Raw genomic sequence first — 15477 nt, forward strand, 5'->3', positions numbered from 1 at the left:
AATTGTGAATATATTTTTGCTTCTAGCCAGTGCGTTACATTCATAACGGTCTGGACGGAACAGGGTACTTTTTTACTCGAGGATGAATACCAAACACATGCGTGGGAAAATCAGTGACTAATGTCTGTTTATACTGTTAGACACACTTTCCAAAACAAACCAATTAGTTTAGCATGTTTTCCAGTTATGACAGTAAAACTTACTGTTTGGCATAGGTTTGAACTGTTTTAAGATACAGCTATTACGGGCTGGCATGTTTTCCAAAGCAAATGGTACGTTTGTCATGTTTTCCAAATCAAATATTATGGCTTAGTATAGATTTTCAGGTTTTTTGCACAGCAAATATTACGGTTCTGCATGTCTTTCAATACTAATCAGCTGTAGCATATGATGAAAAAAATAGTATGGACAGACTCGGAATTGAAAGCAAATGATTTACTTACATTTCACAATTTCGCAATTTGTCCCAGAGTATCCTTTATAGCATAAACATTTGAACTTATCTGCGTCTACAGCTAAACACCGTCCTTCGTTCTGGCAAGGGTTACTAGAATAGAAAATTCGAATTCGTTATTGGTTACTGAATAATGGACATAATCGGTTTCAAGTGTATTTTGGAAATAAGAAACAGCAAAGTAAAATATGTTTGTATTGCTAATATAATCTGTACGAAAATTCTTTGGAAGCATAGAACGGCAACCAATCATCAATTAATTAATTAATAAATTAATTAATTAATCAACCAATCAATCAATTGCAGGCTCGGATTGACTATGTATCTGCGTGGGAGGTAATGAAAATGTGCAACACCCAATACAGAAAGATCTACTTTACAGAACATTTAATGGACTCAATGACTGAAAATGATAACAACTCTAAGTAAAGTAAAGTGTGTCTGAGGATTGGATACACAAACAACTGTACTCGGTTTTCTTCCGGAGCTTTCGCCTACAGACTGACTCTTGGATTAAACTAGAAGCGTACTTCTCCAGTACTGAAATATATGTTTAACGACACAGTCATCGGTTTCCGAAACGTAACTCAAGGACAAACACTGAACGGGCTTGGACCTATTGAAACTTCTAACTTCAATTAATCAAACGTTTTACTTTTGTTTTGACGCGTTGTCAGAACAGTACTTAAAACTTAAACTAACACACATGGCTCATGTTAAGTATGACAACTGTGATAAACATAATCTTATTAAATATAATCTAAGACGTATCCCCATGGTACAGAAATAGCTCATACTTAAACATTGGGTTAGTCAAGTCAATGCATACTTTTGAAATTGATCGCTGTCAAGAACGCACTCTGAGCCTAGTCTCATATTCTAGAACCATTTGGGCCCGTATTCATCAATATTTTAGGCATGCATTCGTTAGTTATAGACAACTCAGCAAGCCTTCATTTGTGTAAATTGTTTGCCATAAACTATGTTATAGCACTGAATGTTTCAGACATGAAATGTTGACAAAAATGACCTTGACCTTTTGACACAAATGTGTTGATTATGCATCAGATCCACTTGTAAGTTTTCTTGTTTAAAGATGTCGGTTGTAGCTGGGTAACACTGGCCTGGAAAACCTCCACAGTGTCCCGTTATCCTTTGTGGAATAGCTGAAAATTGGTTTTTAAAAGATAGTAACCATAGCACAATTGGTTCTGAGTCTGACAACAGTATATCAAAGAAACTTTATGTAAACATGTCTTGTCATAATGATAGCTGGCAATGTGCGCAGAAGCCATAACTGCATCTGTAATACTTTTCGAATAATTTCTTTGTTGTACTTTGCAATTCATGATTTTATTCTAATGTTAGACAAAGACGCAAGAAATATAAACCCCGCTTAAATAATTTGATTTAATAATCTCCCTTTCTAAATATATTTTGTCATTTTTTCCTGAAAATGTAATTGTAAATATAACAGAAAATATATATAGAAACTAATGAGAGAAAGTGCAGCGTACATGAACGGTAACTCTGTCTACTATACGTTATTTCGGATATCTCCAAATTTTATCTAGAGAATAACTTTGCAAATATTGATACGAATTTGTAGAAAAGTTGTCACAGTGTTAGACCGTAATTAGAGGAAGTGCATACCTATGGGCGGCGGTTACCGCCAAAATTAGTAAATATGTCAAGATGTAATAAATCATTTCATTTTACACTGCATGTAATCATGTTGTGTTAAATGGCTTCACATTGAGCTGCATGGTATCATGTTTTGTTGTATGATTTCATAGTACGGTGCATCGCAACAAGTTTTTCAATGCATCGTTCCATGTTTAAATAGATTCAAAATACAATGCGTTGAATGCAAATTTATTGGACGGGATGGAGTTTTAAACTAGACGGCGTTGAAATGCACTGCACTGACTGACTTGTTTATGAATGGATTGTATATTTACTAATTTTGGCAGTAACCGCCGCCCATACATACCATTGTCTCAAATATAGTTTTAATTGAATTTCGTTCCCTTTTTGTGCTTAATATTTCATTGTTTCTCAAAAGTTTTGCAACTACCAGCATTAAACATCGCAGAATAAATCCCTGTTTGATACATCGTTAAAAGTACATTTATTACACGATGCATATGACTGAACAAAAGCGTTAATCAAGCCAACCGGCGGTCATGTGTTTTTATATCTCATATCGTTTCATCAAACGTAAATATAAAACTTGAAACCGTGACAGAATACAAACTTTTGATAAATTGCGCACTTGTATGACACGTTTTATAAAATATAAACAGTATTCATTTTTAAATGTGCGTATTAACCGTAATTAAAGATAAGACAATAATTGAGCCGTGCCATGGGAAAACCAACATAGTGGGTATGCGACCAGCATGGATCCAGACCAGCCTGCGCATCCGCGCAGTCTGGTCAGGATCCATGCTGTTCGCTTTTAAAGCCTATTGGAATTGGAGAAACTATTAGCGAACAGCATGGATCCTGACCAGACTGCGCGGATGCGCAGGCTGGTCTGGATCCATGCTGGTCGCAAACCCACTATGTTGGTTTTCTCATGGCACGGCTCAATTAATTTTCTGTTGTCTTTGAAAAGCGTTACGAGATTTAAAGTGACATTTTAAGGCTTTCAGAGCGTGGGCTGTATGTAACTTTTCTGAGAAAAGACTATTATTTTGCACAAGTCTATACTTTCTGTAAAGATTTTTTTTTTAAATATTGGAAGATAAATAAAAATAGAGCTCTGCATTAATCCAGAACTTTTTACTGATATTGATAAGATTCATTAAAAATATTCAGTTTTACATCATTTTAATAAATATAAGTATAAAGATGAACAAAATATAAACAAGAGGACCAAATGGTCCTAGGTCGCTCACCTGAGAATAGCTTGATCAAATTTAATGGAAATCCTGCTTAAAATGCGACCCCTTTTGCATAGGCAAAGTATTTCTTTGATTTGACCAGGTGACCTAGTTTTTGACCCAACATGACCCATATTTGAACTCGACCTAGCTTTCATCAAGACAACATTCTGATCAAATTTCATGAAGATCCACTGAAAAATGCAGCCCCTATTGTATACACAAGGTTGTTCTTTGATTTGACCAGCTGACCTAGTTTTTGACCCAACATGACCCATATGTGACTTGACCTAATTTTCATCAAAGGAAACATTTTCATCATGAACATGCTGCCTAAAATGTAGCCCCTATTGCATTCAAAAATGTTTTCTTTGATTTTACTGGGTGACCTAATCATTGACCCCAGATGACCCATATTTGAACTCGACCTAGATTTCAAAACAGATATTCTGATCAAATTTCATGAAGATCCAGTAAAAAATGCAGCTCTAATTGCATACACAAGTTTATTCATTGATTTGACCAGGTGACCTAGTTTTTGACCCATTATGACCCATATTTGACTTTGACCTAGATTTCATCAAAGCAAACATTTTCATTACGAACATCTTGCCTAAATGTAGCCTCTATTGCATTCACAAAGTTTTTCTTTGATTTAACTCTGTGACCTAGTTTTTGACCCCAGATGACCCATATTCAAACTCGACCTAGTTTTTATCAAGAAAAACATTCTGATCAAATTTCATGAATATTCTCTGTAAAATACAGTCACTATTGCATACATAAGGTTTTTCTTTGATTTGACTGGGTGGCCTTGTTTTTGACCCCAGATAACTATATTCGAACACAAACTAAATGTTGACAGACGACAGACGACGGACGACGGACATCGAGCGATCACAATAACTGACCTGAGCATTACTCAGGTGAGCTGAAAATGAACTGTAAGCATAATATTAGAACGCTGATAAATACGAGCCAAAACCAGATTAAAGTCAAAGTCTACATTTCAGGCTTAGAACAAGAGCGAAACAAGGGAGGTTTTCAAGTAGGAACATTAGATTAATTATTGCAAATATCATACATAATTTTTACCTGTAGAATACACGCTTACGAACCAAGTTCCTCCGCATATCTGATGCGGGTTTCCGCTACATTTTTTGTTACAGTTGTTCTCCGATACCGGCCGTGTACCGTACCTTCCGTAATCGTTACCGCAATGACATTCAACACCATACTTGAAAACAATTAATTTAAATAAGTGATTAATTTAAAAACATAATACTGTCTTAATTATTATACATCTTCCACCTCAATTATGTATTTTTGACTACATTAATTTGAATTCTTTAAGCCTACATTCTTAGAAATCTTTGAAACATTTGTGTCATTGTCACATTTACATATTTACATATTCCGTGACACTACTTTTGTGTTCACTTTCGCAGCTGACAGCAGAATTGGGATTTAACAACTTTGTAATGTAGCCAGAAGACCAGTATAATAACTTTTCAGTTATCTCTGTTTTTCTCTCACGAATTTAACATTAACAGCCCAGTTTGCAGTCATTGATGGCAATTACAATTGTGTGGTTAATGCCGAACATCAAAGTCTGGAAAAAAGATCAGCATTTCTGCACCAAAGATTCAGAAAGTCTAAACTTGTGCTAAAACATTCTTTTAGTTATTAAATAAGAAAAAATCAATAAGTCTTTGAAACTAAAAATGGTATCTAATACTAATGTGAAAAAAAAATCTGAAAAACGCTGTCACGAAATCAGTTTATCAAACAGTAACTTGCCATTTTTCACTTTGATTTAACAAATAATCAAGGCCTTCGAGTGGTTTATTGTCTAATATACTACGGTTTAGAGTTCAGATGCGTAGGAATTGAACTGGACTTCATTTACACGAGGAGTAATGTATCGGACGCCATGCGGCAATTTGACGTCATAACTGACGTCATAATGCTCTCTCGTTTTCCCTGACATGATAAAAATCTAGGAAACGAAATATAGTTGATAAGTAACTGTACAGTTTCTGAATAAACACTAAGGAAAATCCCAACAAAGTTTTCTTGCACTGTAAATTTATAATTTCTGGCTGAAGAAATGTGAAGACTTTATTAGAAATGGCTGTGACTAAATACAGAGTTGGTGCGCCCGTGATATATTACAGACTCCGGTATATACCGGATTAACTAAATTTGAACAAAAATACCTTAAATGTATATATTTTGTAACCATGGTGATTCTAACCCTAACCTTTAGTCACTATATTATGCACATTATACACTAAATGCGTGCGGACATGCAAGAAAATGAGTATTTTTGCCGTGCGTTCCATTTGATAATAATTCCGCGCATGCGCTGAACGGCTGCACCAACTCTGCAATGAGAAACATTCATTAGAAATACATTGTACCTCGACGCCTGCATATGCATAATTCAGACCTTTGCAATGCCGTATACAGTTCTGTACGGTTTGGTTTCTAGAATTATCTGCTCGGCCTCCCGGCAGCAGACGATCACGCTTGTCAACAAAACATCCAATGTACGCTAGAAATAAAAGTATTAAGTAGTTAGCTGACCTACATACTTATGCACCTGTCAATATATTGCCCGCCCGGGGGAGCGGCGGGCATACACGTGACTTTAGACAGAAGACCATTCCCGACAGGCGGGAATTTGACAAACATTTGATGTACCAACCAGGCTCTACGGTGGGATTTAGACAAAAAATGTTGTCTCTAGGGTGGGGATTTAGACAACAAAATTTTTGAAATGTCAAATTCCCCTGGGTCAGCCCGCCGCCCCCCTGGGCGGGCAAAATATTGACAGGTGCATTATTTAGCAGACCAACCCCCTCCCTACTCAGCTTAGTATTGACTTCACAAAATTGTCAGTCTGGATGTCGTGAGTTCGACCCTTGCCCGCCGTTGCGACTGTATAATATGTAAATAATTTGACTGAAGATTACCTTGCGTCTGAACTCTGATTCACGTAAGGTCTTTTACGCCCAAACAAGTTCTTACTAGTGTGGAATTTATGCACATGTATGTGTGTTAACTAATCAGATATCGTTAACCCCGTAAGAAAAATAAACAATTATCTATTCACAACTTACTATAGTATGAATGCTTTGATCATTAAATTGCATTTCCTAGCAGAAATCTACAAATGATTAAGAAGGTGTGCAAATTTACTTACTATGATTGTCAATGCGAGCGTGTCCCGAGGTGAGATTCCCGCGCACGTGCCGTCCCGCCCATTCCCATACAGAGTTTGAAACCACAGTAAACGGTGTGCCAGTAAGATCAACTTGGAAAGCCCCCATTGGAAAACAAGAATCTGAACTTGTCCAGTTATCTCCCGCTGACCCATATCTGAAATGTTGCCTATCAGAGGTTAATTACTTTAAATATGGCAGTATCAAAGGTTTTTTTATCAATCTAAAGATCACGATTTCAGTTTCCGGGCGTGGTGAATATTTAAAAGACCCTCAACACACCCCCACCCACCCCTCTCTCTCAAAACAACAAAACCTAAGGGAAACTGTACAAATGTATTGTATTAGTGACCTCCCTTGTATAATACTTCTCATGCCAAGGATCTGGTTTAGAACCCCCGTCAGTGTCCATTTATTAGTCAGATTTAATTTTAATTTATCATACTATTTGTACATCATAAAATAGAAAAGATATGGCTGCATTGTCATTTACCCAGTGTTTGCTGTTCTTACGAACGTCGCTTAAAATAAAGATAGTGGTTTTGATTAGACTTTGCATAATGTCATTTGTATTGGCATTTTATAACCTAAAATAATTATATGTCTTTTTTTGTGATTTTAACACGTATAGTATCATATCTCCAAGCATAAATTGTAATAACCTCTCAGTGGCGAACACACATTTAGTCTACCCAGGGACAGCTGCAATAAAAATACTGTTTGATTTTGGTATCTATGTTATGCAGAGTATTAGTGTGCCTATGTATACCAAAGTCTTTGAGCGCTTCCGAATATACGGAGAGGGCATGAACTGATATTTATGGAGTATGGCCGAGAAAAAAATTACACATTTGTTTTTCATTGTATGTTATGTAATCTTATCTTAAAAAAGTTCATAAATCAGTTAACTGTGTTTTACCTTATCTTGTTTACACTGGAATGGTTAGCAAACGTAAAATCACCCGGATCAATGTTTAAACCATACATATTGACAGCTATCTTAGTGAATTCTGTCCTGCCTCCGGCTGAGTACGCTTGCCTTGGATACGCGTCAGCACAATAATCTTTTACACCTTAAAAAGAAAGAAAAGATTAAAATTTAAAAACGCGCGCAATTTGTGACTGCGACAAAAAAGGAACAAAATAGTTAGAAGATTTTGAGATCATCATACATAAACGTCCCTATGCATACATGAGCAGTACCTTTATTCTTTTTAGAAACATGACAAAAGCATGCATTTGACCTAAAACTACGGAAGCTTAAAGGGGACATTCGAGTCCAGTGTTTATACTATAGATTTTTTTCGAAATATTCTTATTGAGTGAGAAAACGGAAAAAGAAAGTTGAAAATTGACTAGTGGAAACGGTACAATAAAATAAACTCAAATGTCCCGTCTGAGCTTGCGTACTAACGTAGATGATAAATTGCAACGATCTGTTTAAGACGATACATTCGCAAAGTCTGGTAAAACTTAACATGTTCAAGCGTTTATTTGAAATTATAAACAGTTTCATGCAATAGATGAGTGATAACAAAATGGCCTTAAACTGTTGCCCCGAGTTCGTAGTATTTACTTACATTATTACTTTCAAATGAACAGCCTTGCTTTTAGTTACAAAGTGCGCGTGTGTAATAAAAATGAGCATTAAGAATCCATGGATATTATTAGATCAGATTGTACCTACCAACATTTTCATAAAACGAGGCAAAATTCGAACTTCGTCCAGAACGAAGAGTGATGTAGGACTGTGGACCAAGATCTGGAGATTGGAGATCTGAAAACGAGATTAAAGCATTGTATAGTCACTATTGTTTTCAATGTTTTGTTATTTATATTGTAAACATTGTTATAGTTATTCTTAATACTTAATGTACGTGTTTTTCATAACTAAATACATAAAACATATCATTGATATTGTATATTTTACAAATGTTATACTATATCTTAGTTCCTCTATTTCGTTCTTAATTAATGTATGTTTATGATTGTTAAACTTGTCATTCATACTGTATTCATGTTGTATATTTTGTAATTATTATTGTATATCTCGTTATTCTTACTGTATGTTTAATATTCATATTTAGTATTTCGTTATTCTTATTATAATGATCTTTCCTGTTATTTTGTTGTCAGTTAATGTTATTGTACGTTTGTTATAGTTATTCTGTATTTAGTTATTTTTATTGTGAAACTGATTTTAATACTCATATACCGTCGAGCGATTATGTCTAAATGTTCAGGTGGTTTTCGTTCAGAGGTCACATAGTTAGTGCTTCAGCTGGAAACAAAACCAGTTTGTTCATCTGTGGTCTTTAGTCCAGTTTTGACTATATAGCTAATAAAGATCACCAAATATAGGTGGTGAGACAACAGATTATCGAATCTTTACACCGAATGATTCCTTCCTGTATCTTTAACTGTCGAATTATCGCCACAAACCTGTAACTGATATGATAAGATAAATGTACTTACTGTGACAATAAACAGTAATTCCGACAGTTTTTAAAGAAGGTAAATACAGAATATATTCGCCATCCGCCGCCTTGCTACCCAAGTCTTTTTTAACATCCAAGCATGTATGGTAGTCTTTGAAACCATCAGCAACGTGAATAAAATAACTGATTATAATTAACACATATACATAATTCTGTATACAAAAATCTGACCGTTTCTGCCGTTTTACGACAAATTTTATTCTCCCAAACTCCATATTAATTTTCGTCAGTCCCCACGCGTTTCAACTGATAGATGCTGAAGTGTTTTAATTGTCCCTCCTGTCACGGTTTTTACAGTCTGTCTAACGTAAACTTAAGTTGCTGTAAATATAATTTTTCCCCAAAAAACGTAAGACGTTTCTCACCGCAAAAACACAAGAAATTAGAAGAAAAAGCCACAGTTTACGCATGCATTTGATGCATAGTTAAGGCAGAAAAATAATTTCAAAGCATAAACAAACTAATTGCCATTAAGTAAAATATTGTAACTCAGTGATGTGAGACTAATTATTCCCTTATACAAGCGCTTGCATAAAATGATGGATGGGACGAAAATTTTAATCTCAACTTGATAAACAATGATACAATGAATAAATATACCGCCGTATCAAACAGTTACTGCTGAGATAAAGGGTCCTATATGCGAGATATGCTTGAAATGATGAGCTAAAATATGACACGTAATAAACACTTAAAAAGTTTAACAGAAATATGTTACAGATTATATTGTTGTTTTTTTATCAGGTGCCTTATTTACCTTTAGCCAGCTGGAGGTAAGTGACTCTGCCTTCGCGACCAGTGCAGGCCAAGATCATGCTGATCATGGTCTGCACTGTTCCCTATTCAGTCAGCAAATTTTCAGTGAACACCCCTTCAAATAATAAATGGTACTGCCCAAATTGAATGATAGGCAAATCCATTTTAGAAATTTAGCAGGCTAAAGGTTAAAAATAAATCCATTGGTACTTGTTGATGGGTCTTCCCACGTCATAAGCTGTAATTGATGTTTGGTTAAGTACTATTATTTTTATTCTTGAAGGTCATACTGGCTTTTCCGGTGATTTTACCCATGCCGGCAACCCATCTGGCATACCGTATGACAGACGATATCGACGTTACTGTGCGTCTTTGAAAGGTCATGACTTTAATTGTGTTCACGGACGTTACTTTCCATTACGCAACTATAAGAAAATAATGCTATAAAGAAATTTATTTGCTTTATTTTATTCATTATATTATTTGTCAAATTACAATGATATTTGTTTGATTGTATTTCTCTCTTTGTATAAAATAGAATATCCACGTTCTTATGTAAAACCTGATTGAACTGCTAACTCTATCTTTTCTTACAATCTAAATGATGATAATAATGATTTTATAACGGTATAAATTTGTCCAAAATGTGACATTACAGACATAACGCTGTTAACATCGTCTCAAGCAGGTATAAAAATAATCAATTATGGGAGTTTATAGAGCCTTGTAAAATATAAACAAAAGTGAAGAAAGAAAAATGAAAATTGTAAGTAAATATGAGACAAACAGTTTTTTTCTAACTTTGGCATATTACAAAAATGCAAATATGGTAAATAACGAAGTACTTCATTCAATACGTGGAAAGAAAATTTGTCAAATTCTACAAGTGTGTGAAGATGGCAAGAAGTTCGATATTTGACATTGAACATTGGATAAGAGAACGACATTGGACATTTGATACCAGAACGACATTGGACATTCGAAACCAGAACGACATTGGACATTCCAACCAAGTACGACATTGGACATTCGAATCCAAAACGACATTGGACATTCGAACCCAGAACGACATTAAACATTCGAACTCAGAACAACATTTGACATTCGAACTCAGAACGACATTGAACATTCGAATCCAAAACGACATTGGACATTCGAAACCAGAACGGCATTGGACATTCAAATCCAAAACGACATTGGACATTCTATGCCAGAACGACATTGGGCATTCCATACCAGAAGGACATTGGACATTCGTACCTAGAACGACGTTGGACATTAGAATCCAAAATGACATTGGACATTCAAACCTAGAACGACATTGGACATTCGAACCCAAAAACGACATTAGACATTAAAAACCATTGCAGCACGACATTGGACACTTGAACCCAGAACGACATTGGAGATATTTCGAACCCAAACCGACATTGGACACTTGATAAAAGAACGACATTGGACATTTGAACCCAGACCGACATTAGACATTCGAATCCAAAACGACATGGGACATTAAATCCATAGCGACATTGGACATTCGAATCCAGAACGACATTGGACATTCGAAACAAGAACTACATTGGACATTCTAATCCTAAACGACATTGGACATTCGAAACAAGAACGAAATTGGACATTTGAAACCAGAACGACATTAGAAGTCTCCCTTGGGACTGATTCCTGAAAGTTTGTGAGTCCTCCTGAATGTGTCGCAGACCGTTTTAAATGATTTAAAAAGTAACAGGAACTACAATGATAGTGTTATTTCTCCTGGCGCCGATTCTTGGAAGTCTGCGAGCCTATCTGAAAGTGTCACAGGCCATTCTGAATGGTTTGAAAGAGCACAGGGATTGCTGGGTCCGTGTTTTCAGAACGACATTAGTATCCCTTGGCACCGATTCCTGAAAGTCTGCGAGTCCTCCTGAAAGTGTCGCAAACCATTCAAATTGATTAAAAAGAAACATTGTCCAACGAATGTCCAATTTCGTTTTGGATTCGAATGCCCAATGTCGTCACTATTGTTACAATGTTTTCTCCCTTGGCACCGTTTCTTGAAAGTCTGCGAGTCCTCCTGAAAGTGTCACAGACCGTTCTGAATGGTTTGAAAGATCACAGGGATTGCTGGGTCCGTGTTTTCTCCCTTAGCACCGATTCCTGAAAGTCTGCGAGTCCTCCTAAAAGTGTCGCAAACCATTCAAAATGATTAAAAAGAAACATTGACCATTTCTCTCTTGACACCGTTTCCTAAAAGTCTTCGAGTTCTCCTGAAAGTGGCACAGACCGTTGGTAATGGGTTGAAAAGATACAGGGCAACTGGGACGGTGCTTTCTCCTTTGGCACCGATTCCTTAAGGTCTACGAGTGTTCCTGAAAGTGTTGAAGACCGTTGTTTTATGATTAAAAAAGAAACAGGGACTTTTTGGTTAGTGTTACCTCTATAGGCACCGGTTCCTGAAAGTCTTCGAGTCCTCCTGAAAGTTTCACAGACCATTCTAAATAATTGAAAAAGAAACAAGGATTATTGGGACGATGTTATCTTCCTTGGCACCAGTTCATGAAAGTCTACGAGTTCTCCTGAAAGTGTTACAGAGCGTTGTTAATGGGTGGAAATGATACAGAGGCTACTAGGATGGTGTTATCTCCCTAGGCGCACCGGTTCCTTGAGGTCTGTGAGTGTTCCTGAAAGTGCCGCAGACCGATATAAATGAATTAAAAAGAAACAGATACTACTTGGTTAATGTTATCTTTGCTAGTACCGATTCCTAAAAGTTTGCGAGTCTTCCTGAAAGAGTCACAGACCGATTTAAATGATTAAAATAGAAACAAGAACTATTGGGACCATGTTTTCTCCCTTAGCACTGGTTCCTGAAAGTGCAGCAGACCGTTCTAAATGATTCAAAAACAGTTTGGGACACTTTCAGGAGGACTCGCAGACTTTCAGGAATCGGTGCCAAGGAAGACTACTAATGTCGTTCCTGGTTCGAATGTTCAATGTCGTTCAGGTATCGAATGTCCAATGTCGTTCTGGGTTCAAATGTCAAATGTCAATGTGGTTCTGGTGTCGTACTGGGTTCGAATGTCCAATGTCGTTCTGATATTGAATGACCAATGTCGTTCTGGGTTCGAATGTCCAATGTCGCTCTTGGATGGAATGTCCAATGCCGTTGTCGTTCTTCTATCAAGTGTCCAATGTCGTTCTGGGTTCAAATGTCCAATGTCGTGCTGGTTTCTTATGTCCAATGTCGTTTCGGTTTCGAATGTCCAATCTCGTTCTGAGTTCGAATGTCCAATGTCGTTCTGAAATCAAATGTCAAATATTGTTCTGGTATCGAATGTTTGATGTCGTTCTGGTATCGAATGTCCAATGTCGTTCTAGGTTCGAATGTTCAATGTCGTTCTAGTGTCTTACTGGGTTCGAATGTCCAATGTCGTTCTGATATCAAATGGCCAATGTCGTTCTTGGTTCAAATGTCCAATGTCGTTCTTGGTTGGAATGTCCAATGCCGTTCCGGGTTCAAATGTCCAATGTCGTTCTTGGTTCAAATGTCCAATGTCGTTCTTGGTTCAAATGTCCAATGTCGTTCTTGGTTGGAATGTCCAATGCCGTTCCGGGTTCAAATGTCCAATGTCGTTCTTGGTTCAAATGTCCAATGTCGTTCTTGGTTGGAATGTCCAATGCCGTTCCGGGTTCAAATGTCCAATGTCGTTCTTGGTTCAAATGTCCAATGTCGTTCTTGGTTGGAATGTCCAATGCCGTTCCGGGTTCAAATGTCCAATGTCGTTCTTGGTTGGAATGTCCAATGCCGTTCCGGGTTCAAATGTCCAATGTCGTTCTTGGTTCAAATGTCCAATGTCGTTCTTGGTTGGAATGTCCAATGCCGTTCCGGGTTCAAATGTCCAATGCCGTTCTTGGTTCAAATGTCCAATGTCGTTCTTGGTTCAAATGTCCAATGCCGTTCTTGGTTGGAATGTCCAATGCCGTTCCGGGTTCAAATGTCCAATGCCGTTCCGGGTTCAAATGTCCAATGTCGTTCTTGGTTCGAATGTCCAATGTCGTTCTTGGTTCGAATGTCCAATGTCGTTCTTGGTTGGAATGTCCAATGCCGTTCCGGGTTCAAATGTCCAATGCCGTTCTCGTATCGAATGTACACTCTCGTTTTGGATTCGAATGTCCAATGGCGCTTTGGGTTCAAATGTCCCATGTCGTTTTACGTTCGAATGTCCAATGTCGTACTAGTATCGGATCTCCAATGTCGTTCTGGGTTGGAATGTCCAATGTCGTTCTTGGTTGGAATGTCCAATGCCGTTGTCGTTCTTTTATCAAGTGTTCAATGTCGGTTTGGGTTCGAACGTCCAATGTCGTTCTTGGTTCAAATGTCCAATGTCGTACTAGTTTCTAATGTCCAATGTCGTTTTGGGTTTGAATGTCCAATCTCGTTCTGGGTTCGAAAGTCTAAGGTCGTTCTGAAATCGAATGTCAAATATTGTTCAGGTATCGAATGTCTTATGTCGTTCTAGGTTCCAATGTTCAATGTCGTTCTGGTGTGGTATTGGGTTCGAATGTCCAATGTCGTTCTAATATCGAATGACCAATGTGTTCTAGATTCGAATGTTCAATGTCGTTCTTGGTTGGAATGTCCTATGCCGTTCCGGGTTCGAATGTCCAATGTCGTTCTAGGTTCGAATGTCAAATGCTGTTCTGGTATCGAATGTACAATCTCGTTTTTGGATTCGAATGTCCAATGTCGCTCTGGATTCGAATGACCAATGTCGTTCTGGGTTTGAATGTCCAATGACGTTCTTGGTTGGAATGTCCTATGCCGTTCTGGGTTCGAATGTCCAATGTCGTTCTGGGTTTGAATGTCCAATGCTGTTCTGGTATGGAATGTACAATCTCGTTTTGGATTCGAATGTTCAATTTCGCTCTTGATTCGAATGTCCAATGTCATTTTGGGTTCGAATGGCCTATGTTATTTTACGTTCGAATGTCTAATGTCGTTCTGGTATCGGATGTCCCATGTCGTTTTAGATTCGAATGTCTAATGTCGTTCTGGGTTCGAATGTCCAATGTCGTTCTAGGTTCGATAGTCCAATGTCGTTCTGGTATCGAATGTCCAATGTCGTTTGGGGTTCGAATGCTCAATGTCATTTAAGGTTCCAATGTCGTTCTATTTTTGAATGTTCAATGTCGTTCTGGTATCGATTGTCCAATGTCGTACTGGGTTCGAATGTCCAATGTCGTTCTGGGTTCGGATGTCCAATGTCGTTCTGAAATCGAATGTCTAATGTCGTTCTAGTATCGAATATTTAATGTCGTTGTGGTATCGAATGTCCAATGTCGTTCTAACTTCAAATGTCCAATGTCGTTCTAGATTCGAATGTCCAATGTCGTTCTTGGTTCGCATGTCCAATGTCGTTCTAGGTTCGATAGTCCAATGTCGTTTTGGTATCGAATGTCCAATGTCGTGTTGGGTTCGAATATTCAATGTCGTTCAAGGTTCCAATGTCGTTCTAGTTTCGAATGTTCAATGTCGTTCTGGTATCGAATGTCCAATGTCGTACTGGGTTCGAATGTCCAATTTCGTTCTGGGTTCGGATGTCCAATGTTGTTCTGAAATAGAATGTCCAATGTCGTTCTAGTATCGAATGTTTAAT

The 15477-nt window shown here is 37.3% G+C and overlaps 1 protein-coding gene across 2 annotated transcripts in view; it reads right to left on the reverse strand.

The window, feature by feature from the left end:
* LOC123561469 (uncharacterized) overlaps positions 1 to 9599 on the reverse strand; it is a 66386-nt gene extending 56787 nt beyond the window's left edge. The window contains exons 1-8 of one of the 2 annotated variants that reach the window (XM_045353858.2): positions 9045 to 9599; positions 8257 to 8346; positions 7489 to 7642; positions 6551 to 6726; positions 5766 to 5899; positions 4438 to 4579; positions 1491 to 1620; positions 444 to 547 (exon numbers count right to left, since the gene is read on the reverse strand). In XM_045353858.2, the coding sequence (XP_045209793.2) occupies positions 444 to 547; positions 1491 to 1620; positions 4438 to 4579; positions 5766 to 5899; positions 6551 to 6726; positions 7489 to 7642; positions 8257 to 8346; positions 9045 to 9282 (1168 nt within the window). In that variant the 5' untranslated portion in view covers positions 9283 to 9599. Of the gene's footprint in view, positions 1 to 443; positions 548 to 1490; positions 1621 to 4437; positions 4580 to 5765; positions 5900 to 6550; positions 6727 to 7488; positions 7643 to 8256; positions 8347 to 8784; positions 8959 to 9044 lie in introns of those variants that run through there. The other variant, XM_045353859.2, reaches the window with a different exon arrangement.
* Positions 9600 to 15477: the final 5878 nt, after the last annotated feature.

The sequence above is a fragment of the Mercenaria mercenaria genome, chromosome 10 (assembly GCF_021730395.1).
Source record: "Mercenaria mercenaria strain notata chromosome 10, MADL_Memer_1, whole genome shotgun sequence".
Lineage (NCBI taxonomy): Eukaryota > Metazoa > Mollusca > Bivalvia > Venerida > Veneridae > Mercenaria > Mercenaria mercenaria.